Genomic DNA, 20,518 nt, shown 5'->3' with positions numbered 1-20,518 from the left:
ATGGTCTTTTTTAAAAAAAAGACCAATCCCACAAGTCTCCAGCGCTAGTAGGCCATAGGAACAAAACAAGGCCAGGCCATAAGGCATCTCATCACTGCAAATTCATGAAAAGATGAGAAATAACACCCTCTAGTGTGGGTTCTTTTTAAGAGAAAATGTTCCAAAAAGTGGTAATGGTGGAAGATTAGCAAGAGGTAGTAAAAGGAGGTCATTAAGCACCTAATGTGTGTGAAACTCATTCTTCCCAGTGTAGGAAGTCTACCTAAAACCTCCACAGGAAGATGGACTGCCCTCACTTCCAAGAAGTGAGCTCAAATGAATAGTTGCCTTTTTTAAGAAATAAATTATTTACTTCTGTATCATGGTTTATCAAGCATCTCATATGCTCTATATCCTTGACTCCAGGAGTTCCAGAAAACAGCAATGTTAGGTTACGAAAAATACAAGCAAGAGCAAGTCCACAAGGCTGGCTCATGTCTATCCCTTACCACATGATTAAAGTTCACTGTATTACTCAAATATTTTTATCAAAACCTTTTATTAAGCCAAATCCAACACTTTCCCCAGTGCTTTACTAGAGCGTCACCTCACAACTGGACCATCATTTCTGGAAGGAAAGGAACTGTGTGGCTTCAGGCACATGACTGAAGTTTGGCCATGTCCCATCATAAATGTTCCACCATCGCCAGAGACAGAGGGCTGCAAATGAATGAAGGAGGGAGGAAAAAAGTTAGGGATCCAAGCAATCACAAAACCAGGTGACAATATGTCCCCTCTTCCGCCCTCGACCCCCCCCCCCCTTAAGCCCAGGAGTCCAAGGATCACACTTCCCCCCCCACACACATGTTCAGTGCCTGTGTAAAGCTTTAGGGATAAAGATATGGGCAAATCCTTGTACTCTAATGCTGTGTTAAGAGTCAAACATTTAGTAACAATCAGGGATTCTAACTTCCAATTTGACCCCTTGCTGAGAATTTCCCTTTTCATTTTAGATGGAATGAATCCCGATCTGTATTTTAACAAGATTCCCATTGTCCTATTTGGGGGGCGTGGGGCTCCAACTGGAACAAACCAGTCGGAAGCCCTGCAAGCAATGTGGAAGGTAGGGCAGGCACTTATGCGCACAAGATTTATACCAATAAATGCATAAAAGTACGAATGCACACCAAAAAAGGCATCAGGTTTCATTTATGAAGAAACCATTACAATTTACTATCAACTAAAGAACATACCTACTACCCAGGATTAAGTAATTTTTTCCACCCATTTCATTCCCCGCTCCCTTGCCAACAGAAAGGTAAGGCACATACCCAATAGGGACAATCTTGGGATCAACTAAATGAAATATGTGAAATTTAAGTGGCCACCCCATCCGCGCACTTCCCGCCTCGTCGCCCATTCCAAACCTAAATCTGAGGACTTGCTCCCAAGCCTAGGAGAGGTACTTCTTCAGCTGCTCCACCACCACCTGGGGCTCAGGGAACTTGAGTTTGCGCGGGGGCCCCTTCTTAATCCCAGTCCAGAGCTCTGCACCTGGGAAAGCGCGAGGGTCGAGGGTCGGTCGCATACTCATCACCATCGACCGCCCAGACCCCGCACTCCAAGCGTCCCACCGGATCCGCACTCACTGCTGCCGTCGGGCCGCTGCAGCGTCACCTCGAAGCTGCCCCTCCGGGGCTTGGCGGGGTTCACCCGGACAGGAAGCTTGGGGGCCTCCAGGCGCAGCGCCTGGCTCAGGGCCGCGGCGTTGCGCCCGTAGACGCGTCAGCTCGTGCTAGAAGAGACGGGATGTTGGGGAGCAAGTCTCGGCCCGCGAGACCCTCGGCCCCCTCGCGCTTCCCGGCTCTCACCAATGCTCGATGACAATGACCGCCTCCTCCACCGCCTCCTGGTCGCCCACCGGCTTCTCTCGCTTCGCCACGACCGCTGCCTCCTCGGCCTTCCGCTTCCTCCCACGGGAAGCCATGGCGCCAGGAGCCAGTGGAGGAACACAGGCGGCTTGGCGGGAACAGATGAAAGCAGAGAAAACGGGGGACCTAAACCTGCACACAAAACAGCGCGGGAAGAAGCTGCGAGGCGCGCACACGGGGCTAGGGGCGGGGCCTCGCGCGCACGTGAGCTGGGGGCAGGGTTTCAGGGCTCCACGCAGCTTGGGGCATGGGGCCTGGGGCGCACCGCTTGGCCTAGGGATCGGCGCCTCGGGAGGCACCCCTCGACCTGGAGGGAAGGGCCTAGGGCACTACGCTCGGCCTGGGGGGCTCCGGGCGCTCCACGCAGCCGGGGGGATGGAGCCTGGGGCACACCGCTTGGCCTCGGGGTCGTGGCCTCGGGAGGCACCCCTCGACCTGGAGGGAAGGGCCTAGGGCGCTACGTTCGGCCTGGGGGGCGGCTCCGGGCGCTCCACGCAGTCGGGAGGACGGAGCCTTGGGCGCACCGTTTAGACTAGGGGTCAGGGCCTCGGGAGGCACCTCTCGACCTGGAGGGAAGGACCTAGGGCGCTACGTTCGGCCTGGGGGTGCTCCGGGCGCTCCACGCAGTCGGGAGGACGGAGGGAAGGGCCTAGGGCGCTACGCTCGGCCTGGGGGGCGGGGCCTCAGGCTATCCACTTGGCCTGGGAGGCGGGGCTTCTGGCGCACATGCGAGCTAAGGACGGGGCCTCGGGCCACACGTGGGCTGGAGGTGGAGGCTCGGGGCTGAGCCTGGGGCGTGCTCGTGCGCTGGGGGAGGGGCCTCGGGCGCTCCACTCGGCCTGGGGGTGGGGTATGAGGCCCCCCGACCATTACTACTACCGCAGGGCGCAGGCGGAAATGGGGACCCCACCCCCCATAAAGCAGAGCTCGAAGTGGAAACAAACAGCCTCACACTTAGCTAACTTGTGTGCTGTCAAGTGTGACTTGTGATCCTCCACAGGTTTTCACATGAAAACCAAACCCTCGTGTTTTTCCAAGTGTTCCTATGATGTGTGATTGTCCACATTACTCCTACCAACTCTGGGACTAAGGAAACAGTTGGTTTCTATCGCAACCCGGTGCACAACAGAACCAAAACCACCTGGTCCTGTACCATTCCAAGGATGAGAGTCATAAGTTTTTTCCGGACTACTTTTCATGCCTTTGAGCTGTGGTGCTGGAGAAGTGTATTGAATATACATGGACTGCTAGGAGAACAGGAGAACAGACAAATACGCCCTGTAGAGAGTGAATGTCAAGAAGACCGATTCTCACCACTGGACCAATTGGCAGCATCAGGATGGATGGTGAAGAGATTGAGATTGTTAACAACTTTAGTCGGCTTGACTCCACAGTCAACACTCTTGGCACCAGCCGCCAGGAAATCAAAAAACGTATTGGGATGGGAAAGTCCACTGTTAGGGACCTCTCCGGGGTACTGAAGAGCAATGGTATCACTCTGGAGACTAAGGTGTGTCTGATACAGGCCATGGTCTTTGCAATCACTTGTTATGCATCAGAGAGTTGGACAATGGCCAGGGAGGATAGAAGGAGAATTGATGCCTTTGAGCTGTGGTGCTGGAGAAGAGTATTGAATGTACCATGGACTGCCAAGAAAACAAACAGATTCATCCTGGAGAGGGTTAAACCAGGCTACTCCTTGGAGACAAGGACTCTGGGGCTTCGTCTGACATACTTTGGACACGTTGTAAAGAGGTCCTTGGAGAGAGACATCATGCTTGGGACGGCGCAAGAGGGGAAGACCCTCTATGAGGTGGATTGATTCTCTCTGACATACCTTGCATATGTATCAAGGAGGGACAAGTCCTTAGAGAGGGACATCATAGTTGGGAGGGTGGAGGGACAGCACAAGACCCTGAATGAGAGGGATTGACTCAGTGACTGGGGTAATGGGGGTAGGTATGTCATGAACAGTAAGATTGGCTCAGGTTAGAGCAGGGTTCAGAGCTTTTGTATATAGGGTCACTATGAGTTGCAAGCGACTTGCCAGCACATAACACTTTTCAGGAGCGCACCACCAGGCCTTTCTCCCTAGTAGAATGTCTAGAAGGGCTCCAGAAACCTGTTCAGCTTCACAGAGCAGGTCAGCACCCAGCAGAGTGTAGGTGGGGTGTGGCCGAGCAAGCTACACAGGCTGTTGGGATGGATCTCCAGGTTTAAGATGGAAGAAGAGATTGAAACCAATGAACTATCGCTGCTCCTTTTTGGAAACTGGCCCTTCTTCTCATCAATCCTGCAGACAAATACCCAGCATTTAATGGAATTTTGCCTGGCCGAGAGACTCACAAAGACACAAGCAAAAGGAAATCCATCTTTTTATTATGGAAAACCATTAAAATAAAGGTGGGTAGTAGGAAGTAGTTGGGTTCCTGTACTAGAAACCCTAATCATGCCCATGATTTTGTCCCCCAGGCCCCATCACACAAAGTCTCTGTATGCCTCTCCCAAGCCTCGTAAAGTAGAGGCATTATTAAAAACTCCTCAATGATGAATAAAGGCCTGGGGACCTTTGTCAAAGTCAGACTTACACTTTCTCACGAGGGCCACAGACCAAGCCAGAGGGCCTCAAGAAGCAAGGCTCCTTGAGACCTGCAAGGAAAAATCTTAGCGTTGCCTCTGTGCTCTGGTATTGTATGTTAGGATTTAATCTAAGTAGGCTGTGTGAGTCCACTAAGAGTAATGAAATCACAGCGTGGTAGAGATATGGACAGCAGCTGATCCAAGTCAAGGAGAAAAAGAAACAAGAAATAAAAATTTGAAGAGAGACCTCTTCCTCCTCCATTAAATGGGTTTTCTCCCCCATCCTTCAATGAAATAGTCAGCCATGGCAAGGGAGGCCTCCCTGACAGTACATGACAATCCTTGGCTACCCCTTAAAAATCAGAAGCAGTACCCTGCCTCCCCAGGCACAACAGAAAGGGGAAGTATAAATAACACATGGCCACTCCACAGTCTGGCGGTTGAAGAAGGGTCAGGGCCTCCTCAGTGGCCTGAGAGGAGCACTAGTAAGGAGAGGGGGTACTGCCAAGGCGGGGCTCCTATTTGTCCTTCTTGCTTTCCCCATCAGGCACTGTGGTGGGAGCTGGGGCCTCAGGCTGCTTCTCAGGGATACGGTCTCTCGTCTTTGACAGTTTCTTGGCCCGCTGGTACAACTCATTCAAGCTGAATTCTCGGATTACGTTTTCCTGTGTAGAAGAGATGCATTCATCAGGGTTCAGTCTGGAAGTACCAAGAGCTTCTCTTGGGAACCATTTACTTTCACGTCCACTCTGACCCATGGCAGTCCTACGAGTGTCAGAGTAGAACTGTGCTCCATTGCCGACTTTTTAGAAGTCAAAGGCCAGGTCTTTTTCCCAGGTGCCTCTGGGTGATTTTGAACTGCCAATCTTTTGACTAACAGCAGGGCACATTAACTTTTGCTCCAAGTGGTTACTCCATTCAGACATAGCTGGCAGAAACTTGCCCTAACCTCCTTTTTGGGGTGCTTAGGGGAACTTAAAACATCAAACTCATTGCCAACAAGTAAAAACCAACTCATAGGTGATCCTGCAGCAGGTTTTCAGAGGCTATAAATTGCAAAAAGGAGACTGCCCATCTTTCTGCCAGGGAGCTGCTTCAGCCAGACGGCACCACTCCACAGTGAGCGGTCCAATCCCTCCGCACTATACCACCAGAGCCACCTTACTGGGGCAAAAGTCAATTAATATCTAAGGGCCATTACATGCCAATTACTGTGCCAAAAATGTACATTATTTTATAAAATCTGGAAAACAACCTTGATTCATGTATCAGGGCTTAATTCTAAAGCACTGGGTTTTGTAGAAGGCTGACCTCTCCAGCACAACCTTAAATTTCCCTTCTAATTTTTGACAGGAATTCAGACACCATATGAGTTTCTTTCCAATCACGGAGCTTAGCAAATCCCAGACAAGATTAGACCAGAGAGGTGCCAATCATTCTCAGAGCTTGCACAAAACCAGGGAACTCCCCAGGACCTATCTTTATTTACTGGAGAGAAGCATGTGTTAACTAGTTTAAAAGGTGGAATTGTAGTGGTGATGGCTCAGAACCCCCTACACGGGAGAATCACAGTTGGTAACTCAGGATGGTCTTCCAAAGACTCCCTAATGCTCTTGTCCAAACCATCCGGCCATCCTTTCAGGTACCTCAGAGAAAGTCCAAGAGACAGCTCGTCCTTTCTTGTCAATCTGTGGCCGCCGCATGACCTCCTTGCCACCTTGGAACAGGATCAGGGTGGGGAGCTGCTTGGTGAGGGGTGAAGTGTTCACCTTGTACCTGCAGGACCCAGGAGGGACTCCATGAATGCATCTGTGTACATCACCCAGAGCAATTCCACGCTTCCACCCTCTGCCCAGGTCCTTACATACCGTACACTAACATCAGTATATCGGCCAACATCCACCTTCCCGAAATTTAGCCCCTTACAGTTGTACCTGAGAAGAAGATATTCATTAATATACTATAGAGAGAACAGTAGTACAAGGGAAGGTGAGGAGGACAGCTTTGGGTGGGGAAGGTCAAGAAAGAGAGAAGTTGCAGCATCTCAATTCACATCCTTTGCAGTACTCACTTGAGGGAGAGGTCAGCATAGATAGGAGCAAATGATTGGCAGTCATTCGACCAATTGGCAAAGAATTCCACAATCCAAGTGACCCTCTTATCGCGCTCCAGCTCCTCCTGCCACACAGGGGGAACAGTGAGCTGGATTGCACAGCTGATGACCGTTCAGACTTCAGCATTTAATTCCCCATTCTGCCTCCCTCTTCCCCGCTTCTCTTACTCCCACCGTAAGTCACAAGGCCCTTGGCTTCCCAACTGAAAAAACTGTTGAGCCGCTGCTGCTCCCAGTGGGCCCGGGACATAAGGGAGGGGACACTCACATCAATGGTTTTATCGTTGAAGTACTTGATGTACTCAGGGCCCATGTACAAGGGTGGTTTGCACGTCATCAAGAACACTTGACACAGAAAGAAGATGTAAGAGAGGACATACAAGGCCTCAGGCAGAGGGTTTACTTCCAAACCGACTCACAAATTTCAGCTACCAAAGAATACATACTTTGCGGACTCTAGACATCTAAGCTACACACATCATTAATTAGGTGCAAAATGCAAGGGCGTGAAGAAACTTGTTTGGGAATAGAATCTGGCTCCTCTAATCAAGCCTCTATCCAACATAGTCTTGCCAGAGGGTTTACTTCCAAACCGACTCACAAATTTCAGCTACCAAAGAATACATACTTTGCGGACTCTAGACATCTAAGCTACACACATCATTAATTAGGTGCAAAATGCAAGGGCGTGAAGAAACTTGTTTGGGAATAGAATCTGGCTCCTCTAATCAAGCCTCTATCCAACATAGTCTTGCAAAGGATCCAAGGAAAGGCAGGCTCCTCACCTATGCAGAGCGTGATGTAAAGCAGACCCATGCGAATATCCAGGCGGAAGAAAAGAAGCACGTTGGCCACTTTGCTGAACATGAAGATGTTGCCTATGTGTTGCTCCACCGTAACTGCAACAGAGATGTTACAGGTCAGATTAAGCGGCAGGCACCTGGACCCGGCTATCTGTCCTTCCTCCAGGGGCAGTCCCCAGAGGCTTGGGGAACCCACAATCAAATGGACCCCTGGCATGAAATGAGTTCTCCAAATGACACCCCTCTCCATGCACAAATGCAAGCCCCTCCTGCCGTCCCACGCTGCAGGCCACTCACTGGCTCTACGGTTCTTCATCATCACTATGGCACTGAGAAACATCAGGATCTCGATTTCCCTCTGCAACAGAATCAAGACAACAGAAATGTCAAGGGAGGAGACTGATCAAAGGACAAGGGAGACTCATGCAGAGTAAAACCCAGCAGAGACTTGAAACTTGGCAGAGACCTGAAAACCTGCAGAGACCTCGAAACCCGGCAGAGAGAGACCTCAAAACCCGGCAGAGACCTCAACTGCGAGGGACAACAAGGGCTGGAGTCAACAGATGAAGTGGGAAAAGCCCCAGGCAGGTGGGCCACCCCCCCCACCCCACACCACCTGCCTGGTTTCCTTTCACCAAGTCACTCAACCTCCGAGATGTGGACTTGTGGTTTCTTCAACTGAACAGCATGTATTTCAAATGCCACTTATTATGAGGATTAAATGAGATCATAGATATGAAAGCATGATACAAAATATGAAGTTAAGATACGATGTTAATTAACTCAGTGTGACTCTTGGTAAGCTTTTTCTACAGAAACTTTATATACCATTGATATTCGTCTATTGTGTTTGTCAGTTTTACCTGACCCATTCCTCTCCACACAACATTCACAGTGATAAAATGTGCATCTCTGCTCTAATTCTAAAGCTGAAGGGAGCCGTTCAGAGCCTTTTAAGGTCCTTTTCAGGATCTTCTAAAATGTAAGTTCTACCTATGTGAGCACATAGGCAGACAACAAACAAGACAAAGAAATGAACAAGCTATTTCCCAAAAGGAGCATGGGTATACAACAACTCTGTTGTCACAGAGTCAACTTCAACTCGCAGAGCAGAGCAAAACCACTCTGTAGCTTCCAAGGCTGTAATCTTTAGGAAAGCTGTCTGCCACATGTTTCTCCTGCAGAGCAGATGGTGAGTTCAAACTGCCAACCTTCTGATGAGCAGTTGAACAGTTAACCACTGCACCACCAGAGAGCCCCATGTATATATGATAAACCAGACTAATTTCCTTTGAGTCAAGCCAACTCACAACAATCCTCTAAGACAGAGGGTCTTCCATATTTCTTATAATGTGGAAATGAGATAGAGAGACTTTAATAAAATTCTAATGTTTTTCACAAAAATACATCCTAGGAGCTGTATCACTTCAGCAACTATGTGTGTGAAACCATCTAACTACAGCTTAGATTTATTGTTTATTAGCTCAGCAAAGGACTACTAAAATGATTCTTAAAATTCTATCATACTTTCGGCATTTATTAACTCAAATTCTTTGATTGAGTCGGCTGACCCATCGTCAAGGAGACTGCCTATCCTTCTCCTGCCAGAGATACATAGCTTTTGACTTAACAACGCAACTCGCCAGAGACTACATCACCAGAGTCCCTTTAAAAGACATGATGTACAGGAAAGGCAAAATAACTGCTTGAGTCTTTCTTTTTTTTTAATAAACTTTTATTCTGTTAAGTCACTGAAATGTTAGTGTTTACCTGTTAATGCTGCTAGCATTATTTCTGGTGGTGTATTCTGTAGTACATTGCACCACTAACATTATTTACGCTAATAATGTGGCATCCCTATTACCAAGAAAAACTAGTGAAACAGGACTTCTGGAAAATAAAACCCAGCTATTACAGTCAAGTAATTGGGGAGCAGGGGAAGAATCAAAATAACAATAAAACATGAAACCTTCTAGTATTCTGTTATTATCAGATAACACTCTATAGAGAAATTAACCAAACAAAGGGTTGTTTGTGTTTGGGGAAAGGAGCAGAAAGTACAAGCATTTAAGTACCTGACAACTAGCCCAGTGGTGGGTGGTTAGAACCCACCCAAGGAGTCCCTCAAGGGCCCTGATGTGATGGTGGTTAAGTGCTGACAGTAAAGTCAGGTTGGGTTTGGACCCCCCTGCTGCTCCACGAGAGAAGAATGAGGCATTTGAGAGAAGAATGAGGCATTCCGCTTCCACAAAGACAGCAGCTCCGGAAACCAAACAGGGCAGTTTCTAATGGATCCTACAAGGTCATTCAGAATCCATTAACCGGATGGCAACTAAAAACAGTATCTTTATTAAAATCTTTACCACTATTCTAATATCCTTAAGTCTTTTTTTCTTTTCTTTTTTTTTCACCCTTTCTCCCTAAAAGTCCCCCTAAACCCACTGGTGTCAAGTTATTCCAACTCCTGGCAATTCCCCATTGGGTTGTAAATCCTAATAGGAGAAGACCATGCCATCTTTCTTCCCTGGAGCTTTTGGTGGGTTTGAACTGCCAATCTTTTAGTCAGGAAGTCAACACTTAAGCTCCCATCCCACCAGGATTCCTTATAATTGATATCAGATACAAACAGAATCTTCCGAAACAGTACAATAAAGCTGAACTAACTAGTAATACTGTTTCAGGCAGGGCAGAGGAAGTATGTAAATGAAAGGAGAGGCAGGGAAAATAACTGGAATGGGGTCTGGTACAAGTCCCAATCGGGGAAAAAAAAAAACATCAAAATTCAAGATGATATTTCTCATGGCTTTACCACCAGGCGCAAAAGGCTTCATCTCATTTTCCCATGAAATCCCTCCACTCCCATTCAAAAAGCACAGCGAGAGGCTTTCAACAGACTTCTTTAAAACGTGCTTCTGTCCTTTTACCATATGCCTAACAGGTTTGTCCCTGCATCCACTGGCCTCAGCACAGTGCCTGGTACCTAGTCTGCCGTTGTTAGGAGCTGCAGAATCAACAGCAAGCAAACATGACAGAGCAGAACAGCCCCTCAGGGTTTTGTAGGCTGCAATCTTTACAGGTATTCTTCACCTTACAAGCCTTTTCCATCCTTTGGGAAGGGCACACAGAGCTGATAACAAAAGGTTTATGACGGCTGGAAGCCCCCAGGCGTCGCTACCGCCCCCAGCAATGGGGATTTACGGCTTGGCAGACAGCCGAGCCCCCGCCGCGCCCGCAGAGCCTGTTAAATGCCATATAAAAGGTTACTCGAGCTTGAGCAAGGCTGTGAACGAATGTGACTAGTGAGAGGGAAGCAATCGGAGCCCCGGGTCATTAGACCCTGGGTTGCTGGTCAGGCTCTCTCACCAGCCGGCCTTGCATGCCCGAGGCGGTCACTCCTATCCATCTCAATGACAGTCCGGGCCCTACGCTTAACCCCTTAAAGACTTAGGGACATGAGATGTCCTCGGAAAGGTGAACCCTGGGACTCCCGCCAGAGCAGGCATTTTCAAGGTCACGGGATCCCCAGCTGGGGGGTCGCTCACCCAGTCAAAGTCACAGGAATTGCCGTCTTCGCGTTGCGTGGGAAGACCGTTGCAGAGCGGCGGCAGCTTTCTCACGAGTAAGAAAGAGGCAGAGAGAAGGGCTGACAGGAGGTAGTAAGGTTGGGCCAACCATCGTGACATCCGAGGCACGGAGTACAGCAGTGCAATCAAAGGGGCCAGGACCGCCATCTTTTCGCCACTCGGGGCAACAGCAGCTCACGGCGGTCTCTCCGGCGGGTTCCTTAAATCGCTGAAATCCTATTGGGCCCGAGCCTCCGATGTGACCTCCGTTCACCCGGAAACAGTTCTCCACTGCTCACGACGGTAGGACGGAAAACGTAATCTGATGCTGTATTGGTAATTCTAGCTGGCGTTCACTCCACTTATATTATCCGGTATGCAAACATGGTGGGTGGAGATATCAGAGCATAATAATATACGTAGCACTTCCTATACGTTAGCATAAGGCGACGGAAGTAGTTACCGGAAAAAGGAAGACGGGGCTTGTGGCATCCAATGTCAAGCGACTCCTGGAGGTGGAGGGGCGATGCCCCTTGAGAGGATTGACCAATGAAAACCGTCTCCAGCCTGTAACGCAGCACCGCCGGGGAAGAAGAGACGATGGAGAATTTTACTGCGCTCTTTGGCGCTCAGGCTGATCCACCACCGCCACCAGCTGCCCTCGGCTTCGGCCCAGGCAAACCTCCACCCCCTCCTCCGCCTCCTCCGGGCGGAGGACCCGGCACTGCCGCTCCTTCCTCCGCGACCACAGCCCCGACTGGTTCGGACAAGTCTGGGGCCGGTTGTGGCCCCTTCTACCTGATGCGGGAACTGCCCGGTAAGTTAGTGGTGTGGCCGAAAGCAGCCAGTGGGTTTCTCGAGAGGGGCTGTTGGGCATGGCTAGGAGGCCCTGGAGGCCTCCTGTGTGCAGATCAGTGCTGTAAGGACTAAGGACCCCGACCGACTGCAAACCCTAGCGTGACATGAATTCTCAGGGTCATGCGTCCCTCGGGCCACTTTTCACAGTGTATCTAGGTTCTGTCTCTGGCGGTGGTTTATGGCTTGAAAATGAGCCAAGGATCTCTGGTGGCCTACTGTTTACGGAAAGGTAGACCGTTTAAGATCCACCAACCATTCTGTAGGAGAAAGATGGACAGTTTTAACCTGTAGAGATTTACTCCCTTGGAAACCTGATAAAGGATCCTTCTGAGTTGTATTTGACTTAACAGCGGTAGGTAAAAATGGTCCCAGGGTTTGAGCTTGCTGCAATATTTTGAAGTTCACAGCCTACTTCCCTGTATGCGGAACAAGAAACCACTGCATGGCTTAAAATCAGGAAAGGCGTGGGTCAGGGTTGTGTTCTTTCTGCACACATCTTCAGTCTGCATACGGAACACATCATTTGAGAAGATGGACAGTATGAAGAACGATGAGGCATCAGGATTAGAGGAAAACTGACAGTTAAGTGAAAATTATAAAGTTAAAAATATAAAGTTTAAAAAAATGACAGCACAAGCATTAATTTATATATGATAAAATATGAAAATACAAGTGGTCCCTGAATATAGATGTCCTGTAATTATGAACCAAACCCCATAAAGCTGATTTATATTTAAAAAAAAAATAACAGCTTTCCTAAAAACAAGTGGGTGCTCTTTTGCATTGCACATCAAAACATGATTATTCTTAGAGGTCTGGTGGCCTAGTGGCAGGGAGCTGCACTGCAATCCCAGAGGTATGTAGATCGAATCCACCAGGTGCTCTGCTGGAAAAGGAGGGGCAAATCTCTTCCTGTACCAGTCAGATCTGATTTGATGGTACACACAAATGATAAAATAAAGTTTAAGAAAACAGGAAAAGTTATCCTCAAAAATCGTTAAAAAAACCCCCAAAACACCATGATTATTCTTATGTTAAAGGATTGTCTAGTGGTGTAGTCCACAGGGAGTGGAGCTGCCCACTCAAAGGCTATACCCACCTCTTTAGCAGTTGGAATCCACCAGAAGCTCCTCAGGAGAAACTTAAGAGCCTCCTCCCATGTAATTTACAGCCTTAGAACCCACTAGAGACCAAGTAAGAACCATGTCCAAGAACAGAGCACTCTGCTCCTCCCTCTGAATGATCAGAGACCAGAAATCAGAGGCTTATGCCCAAGCAAAGCAGGATTTCATCCATCACTTCTCTCAGATTCTCAGTGTGTGACTGATGTCTGAGGCCCCCAGAGATGGGAGACGCCATTGAAGGTCCTGGAGTGCAATGGCACTGGAGCCAGATGGAACCAAGGTTTCACAGTGTCCCCAAGTTGGTGGAGTCCAGGAAGCAGGATGCTGATAGTCGGCCCTGAGGATGGGCTGGTGTGTGGAGCTGCTCCAGGCTTTCTTCCTTGAATGAGACCACCTCATGGGTTCATCCCTTGCCTCAGGCCAGCAGTCTGCTGCTGTCACACACAGTGAGGCATAGGTTAGGATGCCATTAGTCATCAGCACTGCTGGAATCACATATATCTACCGCCTTCTAAAGCTGTACTGCTCTGAGCAGCCCGTTCTCTGACTTGATGGAGCTGACAGAGATCAGGCAGATCCTGGACCTCATCACTGATCTCCCAAGGCAAGGTGGATCTTAGCAGATTGATTGAAAAAAAGTAAAAATCCATTGTTGAGTACACCAATGTTCAAAGCAGCATTATTCACCATTGCAAGAACATAGAAACAGCCCAAATGCCCAACCACGATGAAATGGATTGAGAAATTATGGTACATACACACAGTGGAAGATTATGCAGCACACAGGAGCAATGATTTTTTTAAAATTACTGTCTACCGTGGGAGGGACTGGAGAGCATTATGCTAAGTGAACTAAATCTCAAAGACAAATACTGTATAAGACCATTATCAGTGAATGAGTAGGAGGATCCGAGAGGATGGGACTTAAATATAGAGTCACAATTTGATGGGTGGAGGGAGGAATTAGAAAGGAAAGGAAAGGTCTGGTGTGAAAATATATATGAACGTTGAATGTAAACCAGTATAAAATTTTTTTTAAAAAATCCATTGTCGAGTACAAGACAGCTTTTCGCTCCTTTTCCCTTCCTTTAGCTGCTATGTATATGGCAGGGTCAGTGGGGAGGAGCACACCAAAGCCAGCAAGGTCCTACTGGAGGTGGTGGCATTCTTTCAGATTCAGGGTGACTACGTTGATCCTTTTGGTGTAACAGGCAAGGTTGGCACTGACATCCAGGACAACAGATGCAGCTGACTGGTGAGTGAGTGTCTGCAGCAGGCCTCTCCAGAGTGACGCCACCTTTTACAGAATTATGAGCAGAAGGAGATGGAGAAGGTGGCCCTGTGAAGACACTGTGAGGAGCTGGAGCTGCCTGTGTCCAGGCTGTAGGAAGAGCGTTTTTGGCCACTTTATTGGGCAGATCGTACGGCACACTGCTCTGCTGCCCTCACCACTCTTCCCAGGACTAGTGCACAAGACCTGCAAACAGTAGAAGTGGCCTAACAACAGCGAGGATAGGGAACAGAGGCTCCTAACAAGTTATTACTTTTTTTTTTATTTTTACTGTATTATTTTTACGTGTACCGTCAAATCGGATCTGACTGGTACAGGAGGAGATTGCCCCCTCCTTCTCCAGCAGAGCATCTGGTGGATTTGAACTGTGTACCTCTGGGATTGCAGTGCAGCGTCTTGCCACTAGGCCACCAGAGCTCCCTTTACTCTTTAAAAAAAAACCCCATGAAAGGGTCAGTTGTGTGTCAGCTTCCACACAGCACTGTAAGTTTAGAGAACGAGAGGAAAGCATAGATATCATGAGGAAGAAGAATGTTGGTAACAAGTGTTAGGCAACTGTTTTCCTTTGTAAAGATAATTAAGGTTGCTTGCTAGTGAAAAAAAATAGGTCTTTGGCAAGACCTTCCAGCCACTGGGCCATATTTTACTCTTGGTTGCATCTAAGTTGTACTTTTCCCCTGGTCCTGTCGTCAGTCTGGGAAGATGAGCGGAATGGCTGGATTCTGCAAAGGTGTGTTGTCTGGTTTCGGGTTGAGACTGGGGTGTGGCTGTTTCTCACAACTGGGTGTGAGCTGATTGGATTTGGCCGCCAGTCTGGAGCTACTCTCCAGTCTTGGAAGATGAGTGGAACAGTTTTTGTGAAGCTCCTGAATAAAACCAGCTTGGAAGTAGGGGTGGCATCCACTTCCAAAATAGCTTGCCTCCAGAAACTCTGTAAACTTGAAGATGAAAGGTTTTCGTGTTCAAGACTTTTATTCATAGGGTTGCTGAGTTGTCTACAATTGGAAGGCACTTACCACCACCACCTGTCAGAGAACATGATTGATTTCTCACTAGTGTGCTTTGTGAAAGCAGTCAGAATAGTGGGGAGCACAGAGGAAGTGCTAACTACCAGCCTTCCCTTTGGCCTGCAGCAGTTTCCCCTCTCTGCCCTATTTGGATCGTTGCTAACTCTTCCACTTTACCATCCCAGTCAACCATTCTAAAGTATTCCAGGCAGTCCTCGGACTACAAGCATTAAAAAATGCTTCCAAGTAACACTAAACAGCTGTAACATAATTCTCATTAAAACACATTACTGTCAAGTTGGAACTGACTCATAGCTGACCTTCCATTGGATTTCTGAGGCTGTAAATCACAGGAGATATTACCCATCTTTGCCCTAAGGTGGACAACAGCAAGAGAGACGTCTTCAGGTGAGCAGTGAAACTCCCTGTGGACGAAGTCACCAGCTACGCTACAATGTGATAGTACAGCAATTGCGATGTTTTGATGTGCATGATAGCGCCCGTTTGTTTTGTACTGACCCGCCAGCGGGTTTTCAGAGGCAGTTATCAGACTGCCCATCCTTCTCCCGTGGAGCAGCTGGGGGCCTCGAGCCGCATGCCTTTGAGATTGCAGTGCAGTTTCTTGCCAGTAGGCCACCAGAGCCTTTTTATTCCCCACTCCCCAATGTAAATCAGCTTTATGAAGGTTGGAGTCTGATTCTCAATTACGGGATGTCCGTACCCAGGGACTGCCTGTATTCTGTTTTCAGAGTTTATCATATATAAGTTAATGCTTATTTTGGCTTGGTCATTTTTTAACTTTAAAATTTTTTCATTTTATAATTCCAAGTCTTTATTTTGGTTCTAAAAAATAATCTTTCACTTTTCCTTTGGTTCTTGACCATTGAACTGATCTTACTGTTCTTCTCCATGTCCTCCAGGCAACACAGAGCTGACAGGCAGTACCAATCTGATCACACACTACAACCTGGAACATGCCTATAACAAATTCTGTGGGAAGAAGGTGAAGGAGAAGCTAAGTAATTTCCTGCCTGACCTTCCAGGAATGATTGACCTGCCTGGTTCCCATGATAACAGCAGCCTCCGCTCCCTCATTGAAAAGCCCCCAATTCTTAGTGGCTCTTTTAATCCTATCACAGGGACCTTGCTGGCTGGCTTTCGCCTCCATACTGGCCCGGTGAGTCCCCTCTGAGGGAGACAACAAATGGGGAAGCTTAAAGGATGTTTTTTTTCTGTTCATAACTGACTGAGCAGGACAGATGGGAGCAGAATTCCTCGCCTGTACTTACCTGAACCTTCCTGTGGTTTCTTCAGTTGCCGGAGCAGTGTCGCCTGATGCATATTCAGCCTCCCAAGAAGAAGAATAAACACAAACATAAACAGAGCCGTACCCAGGATCCTGTCCCCCCAGGTAAGAAGGGGAGACTTTAGTTAAAGCCAGCACACCTGACCTGAACCTGGCTCAACCTTACAGAGGTAACCTCTGTTAAGTTCCATACAGATTCCTGGGCTCCCAAAATCTCCTGAAGAAACTAGTATACTGGGGTCTGTTGGGCAAGCTGGGACTTGGGATGGGCTGGAACAGCAGCTCTGTAACCTTCCTGGCAATTTAGAGAAAAGCACTTGCCCCAGACATGGGTTTTGGTAGCAGTAAGAGAATTTTGAGCTGTGGGTGATGGGCACCTATTGTCTCCTACAGAAACACCATCCGATTCAGATCACAAAAAGAAGAAGAAGAAAAAAGAGGAGGATCCTGAGCGGAAAAGAAAGAAGAAAGAGAAGAAGAAAAAGAAGGTAGGGAAGGAGCTCATTATTGCAGCCCAGTGAAGGCTCCCTGTGTCCCAAGTAGAGTTCAAGGCCTTTACTTCAAGTTGGACCTGAAGGTCCAGGGAAGGGTTAGGTGCCATTAAGTCAACTACTACTCAGAGCAGTCCTGCCAGGAATGATTGATATGCCTGGTTGTCATAACAGCAGCCTAAGCTACGTCACTGGAAAGCCCCTATTCTTGGGGGCTGAAGAACAGATCCGATCAACAGCCCTATCTTCCTATCAGCATCATATTCAAACCCGTTGACAGAGTCACTGTTTTGGGCCCCCTCATTGAGGATCTTGCTCTTTCTCTGACCCCTTTACCTTTCTCAATATGATGTCTTTTTCCAAGGACTAGCTCTTCCTTAAAACATGCCCATAGTATGCGAGACTAAATTTTATCATCCTTCCATCTAAATGAAACCTGCTTGCAATACCTTCAAGATTTGCTTCTCTTTACCAACAAAATTCAGAGGCACTGATTTGGGCCTCCTTATTCCCTGTCCAATTTTAGATGCATAGGAAGCAATTGAAAATACTGTGCCTAATATCAGGTGCAAGATTAGTCTTGGTAACATGCACTTTAGCACTTTGGAGAGGTCTTCAATAGCGGCCTTTCCCAGTGCAACTGGCTTTTGATTTCTTGACTGTTATTACCATGTATTAATTGTTCCAAGAAAAATGAAGTCATTGACAGCTTCCGTGTATCATGATATTTTTGGTGCCCGGAGAGTAGTTTTACGTTGATGTGTGATCCCTATTGAAGGCTGTTGTCTGATTTTTCTACAGTCAGTGTTTCAAGTCAGATCTTCATTTTCTGCAAGCAAGGTTCTCTTCTGCAAAACACAGATTGCTGATGATTTGTCTGCCCATCCTGGTGCCATATTCTTTGTCATAGTGTTCATTCCTTGAATGATTTGCTCAACACAGATTGAATTGATGCAGAGAAAAGATACATCCCTGACACTTTCCTTTCCTGATTTTACACTTCGTGGTCGTCTCTGGTTTTATTTGGTCACCTGCTTCTTGGATTTCCTGTGACCACACAATTAAGTGTGCTAGGATTCCCATTCTTCTAGCTCTTAATTACTCTCTTGTCTTCCCCAGAATCGACACAGTCCAGACCACCCAGGTATGGGCAGCTCCCAGGCCAGCAGCAGCAGCAGCCTTCGCTAACAGGACCACTGGACTGTGCCAGGATGGCCTTTCTTGCTGTATTGAACCTGCCAGGCCCTCCAGCTCTGCTGAGAGTGTCCACTTCTAGAGGGGGCCCAAGTCAGCACCTGCTGCACTCAGTTGAGGTTGTCATGTTAGAAAAGGCTCAGCATTGCTCACTCTCAAGAGACATCTACTCTTCCAGGAACTTTTGTTTCATCTCTTGTAGTCTGTATGATTTGATATTTGTTCAGGTTTGTTTTCTTTCTTGAAAAAGGAGGAAGGGGGGGAACGAAAGCCATTTTTTAAAACTGGTCAAAGTGTGGCTATCTATTAGAGTTTAAGTGCCTTTCTGTAAGAATGAGCATTTCAGTTCAGGCATTGCTCAGATCTGAAGAAGGGCTTTGGGTCTTGTCATTAGAAGGCAAGGAAACAACCAAAATGAGTTTGGAGACATGATCCAAAAGCTGTCCCATCAGGATGAGAGAGGACTTGTAATACCTGCCCACAGCTGAAAAAGAACAATCTCATAATTACAGTGAAAATTACAGCTTCACCCAAGGATCCAGGCTCAGCTGTGTGTTCTAGGCCAATGGGGTGAAACAAAAAGCAATGTGAAATAGCACCCAGAGTTGCTAGTGCATTTCAGCAAGGCCTGAAGCCTGTGGCCAACTGATGTGAACCTACAGTAAGCAGAGTCTATTTTAAAGGGCTTTGATGCACCTCCTGCTCAAGACCATGAACTACTTGGCCTAACAGGTAAAAACACTCCTAAACATTCTCTAATGTTTACTCCTAAACATTCTCTAATCACCAGCTTTGGTGAATGAGTTTCCCATCAGTTTCTGAGTAAGTCATCCAAATAAAAACAGACTCTCTTTAAGTGGTTCGTTCAGGACCATGCTGCCTGAAGTCATCAAAAAATGACTTCAAACCTGACAGCAGTATCGAGCCAGAGTTGTTCTTAGAGCTGTGCATGCAAGCCACTACTCTTTCAGTTGATTTTATCTAGTATTTCACCCAAGGTGAGAAACCTCAATTATGCTGGGGGATTTTACTGTTGAGTCAGAACCAACTCTGAGCTGACCCTCCAGCAGGGTTTGCAGAGGCAGTAAAATCACACAGGAGGAGACTGTCCTTTTCCCCACAGAACAGCTGGTGGAATGAAAAAGTAAAAAATCTGTCCAGTTTACAGAATTGTATTACAATATCTGAAAAGGCACCTTTAAAAGTTCATGATGAGACCACAATTGCAATGTCAACCTGCTTTCTTACTTTGAACTTTCACCATCTCACCTGTAGCTACTACAAAAAATGACCTGTACTTTACAAATATAAGTCTATTATTTGGGAACAACTTGGTCACAAATCAAACATTCTCTAATCTTTGAAATTACCAGCTCTGGTGAATGAAAGAGTTTCCTATCATTTTGAGTAAGTCATCCAAATAAAAACGGACTTTTAAAGTGGTTCATTCAGGACCATGCTGCCTGAAGTGCACTTTGGACCGGAGAAGCTTGTGCGGTCTGCTCTATCACCGGACCAGAGATCCTTTGCCCAGCCGTAACCAGACAGAAGAACACAAGGCAGGGCAGCTGGTTAGATCAGGGTTTCTTTTTATTCCTTGTTGGTTTAAAATGGCTAATCAGAATAAAAAAGAAAAAGGGCCTCTGTCTAGAGGCTGGGGTCTCCCCAATTTAGAGGTTAGAACCCAGGTGTCCCCTCTACCCGGCACCATACTGAGGTGGGCTGAGGGGTAGCCCCCAGGAGACAAGTGGAGGGGCCTAGGCCTGCCACTCTGCCTCTAGCCCCAGTTTTTGGCATGTGATGAAAAATATTGCTTTTTGGATTCTTCTCTCCCGGCCTTGGATTTAAAAATAATGCTAACTGAACTAGGGAAGGCTTTGAGGGGCTAGTTGAAACCCACCCTAAACCCCTTCCCCAAAAAGGGAGAATGACTCAGTCTAGTTCCTTCCCCCACCACTGTCAGGGGGCTATCACCCCTTTTCTGAAGAGGCATAAGTGCCAATGAGCCTAGAAAACAAATTTTCTCTCCAAGTCCTGCCCTCTGAGTTCCCAGGCTCCTCCTCTCCTGGGCTTTGTGCCTGATCTCTTAGCACCAACATCAGGGGGTGCTAGTTCCTTAGGAGCTGGGACAGGAGAGAGGGAACCACGGGCAGGTCAACTTCTTCCCTTTCTCCTGCTTGTCTGAGGAAAGGGAAGAGAAGAACCCCCCTCTTTGCATAACCCTCCCTCATCTTTCCCATCCCAGGATAGATATATAATTTCTTTGATATTTATAATA

The 20,518-nt window shown here is 47.5% G+C and overlaps 4 protein-coding genes across 5 annotated transcripts in view; 1 reads left to right on the top strand and 3 right to left on the bottom strand.

Moving 5' to 3' along the window:
* Window positions 1–1,432: 1,432 nt before the first annotated feature.
* LOC102846362 (chromosome unknown open reading frame, human C11orf31) lies at window positions 1,433–1,966 on the bottom strand. Its single transcript, XM_006900416.1, is given in 3 exon segments — window positions 1,433–1,533; window positions 1,629–1,774; window positions 1,851–1,966. Coding segments are annotated over 3 exon segments (363 nt in total).
* A 3,042-nt stretch (window positions 1,967–5,008) lies between these two features.
* Window positions 5,009–11,184, bottom strand: TMX2 (thioredoxin-related transmembrane protein 2). 2 transcript variants are annotated; one of them, XM_006900414.1, is made up of 8 exons: window positions 10,949–11,184; window positions 7,704–7,764; window positions 7,389–7,502; window positions 6,872–6,948; window positions 6,562–6,668; window positions 6,359–6,424; window positions 6,137–6,266; window positions 5,009–5,155 (listed from the first exon to the last, which is right to left on the bottom strand). In XM_006900414.1, the coding sequence occupies exons 1-8, from the start codon at window positions 11,135–11,137 to the stop codon at window positions 5,009–5,011; spliced, it is 891 nt and encodes a 296-aa protein (XP_006900476.1). In that variant the 5' UTR covers window positions 11,138–11,184. The 2 variants fall into 2 exon arrangements, with proteins under 2 accessions (XP_006900476.1, XP_006900477.1); XM_006900415.1 differs by lacking the exon at window positions 7,389–7,502 and having other exon boundaries at window positions 10,949–11,140.
* A 372-nt stretch (window positions 11,185–11,556) lies between these two features.
* On the top strand, window positions 11,557–18,234 carry MED19 (mediator complex subunit 19). Its single transcript, XM_006900413.1, has 5 exons — window positions 11,557–11,786; window positions 16,170–16,426; window positions 16,564–16,660; window positions 16,949–17,043; window positions 18,166–18,234. Exons 1-5 carry the CDS (start codon window positions 11,570–11,572, stop codon window positions 18,232–18,234), a joined length of 735 nt encoding a protein of 244 aa, XP_006900475.1. The 5' UTR covers window positions 11,557–11,569.
* Window positions 18,235–19,937: 1,703 nt separating this feature from the next.
* Window positions 19,938–20,518, bottom strand: part of ZDHHC5 (zinc finger, DHHC-type containing 5) — a 21,577-nt gene continuing 20,996 nt past the window's right edge. Inside the window, exon 10 of the mRNA XM_006900451.1 lies at window positions 19,938–19,962. Coding sequence (XP_006900513.1) covers window positions 19,938–19,962 — 25 coding nt within the window. The remainder of the gene's footprint in view (window positions 19,963–20,518) is intronic.

This window comes from Elephantulus edwardii, unplaced genomic scaffold (genome assembly GCF_000299155.1).
Source record: "Elephantulus edwardii isolate Elephantulus edwardi_28Jun2011 unplaced genomic scaffold, EleEdw1.0 scaffold00284, whole genome shotgun sequence".
NCBI classification, from domain to species: Eukaryota; Metazoa; Chordata; class Mammalia; order Macroscelidea; family Macroscelididae; genus Elephantulus; species Elephantulus edwardii.
This window is presented reverse-complemented; position numbering and strand designations above follow the sequence as displayed.

Coding starts and splice junctions, on each gene's coding strand:
- MED19 (XM_006900413.1), top strand. CDS start 11,570: ATGGAGAATTTTACTGCGCTCTTTGGCGCTCAGGCTGATCCACCACCG. Junction 16,427..16,563: donor TTCGCCTCCATACTGGCCCG/GTGAGTCCCCTC, acceptor TGGTTTCTTCAG/TTGCCGGAGCAGTGTCGCCT. Junction 16,661..16,948: donor CCAGGATCCTGTCCCCCCAG/GTAAGAAGGGGA, acceptor TGTCTCCTACAG/AAACACCATCCGATTCAGAT.
- TMX2 (XM_006900414.1), bottom strand. CDS start 11,137: ATGGCGGTCCTGGCCCCTTTGATTGCACTGCTGTACTCCGTGCCTCGG. Junction 7,765..10,948: donor ATTCCTGTGACTTTGACTGG/GTGAGCGACCCC, acceptor ATTCTGTTGCAG/AGGGAAATCGAGATCCTGAT. Junction 6,949..7,388: donor TTACATCACGCTCTGCATAG/GTGAGGAGCCTG, acceptor TTCTGTGTCAAG/TGTTCTTGATGACGTGCAAA.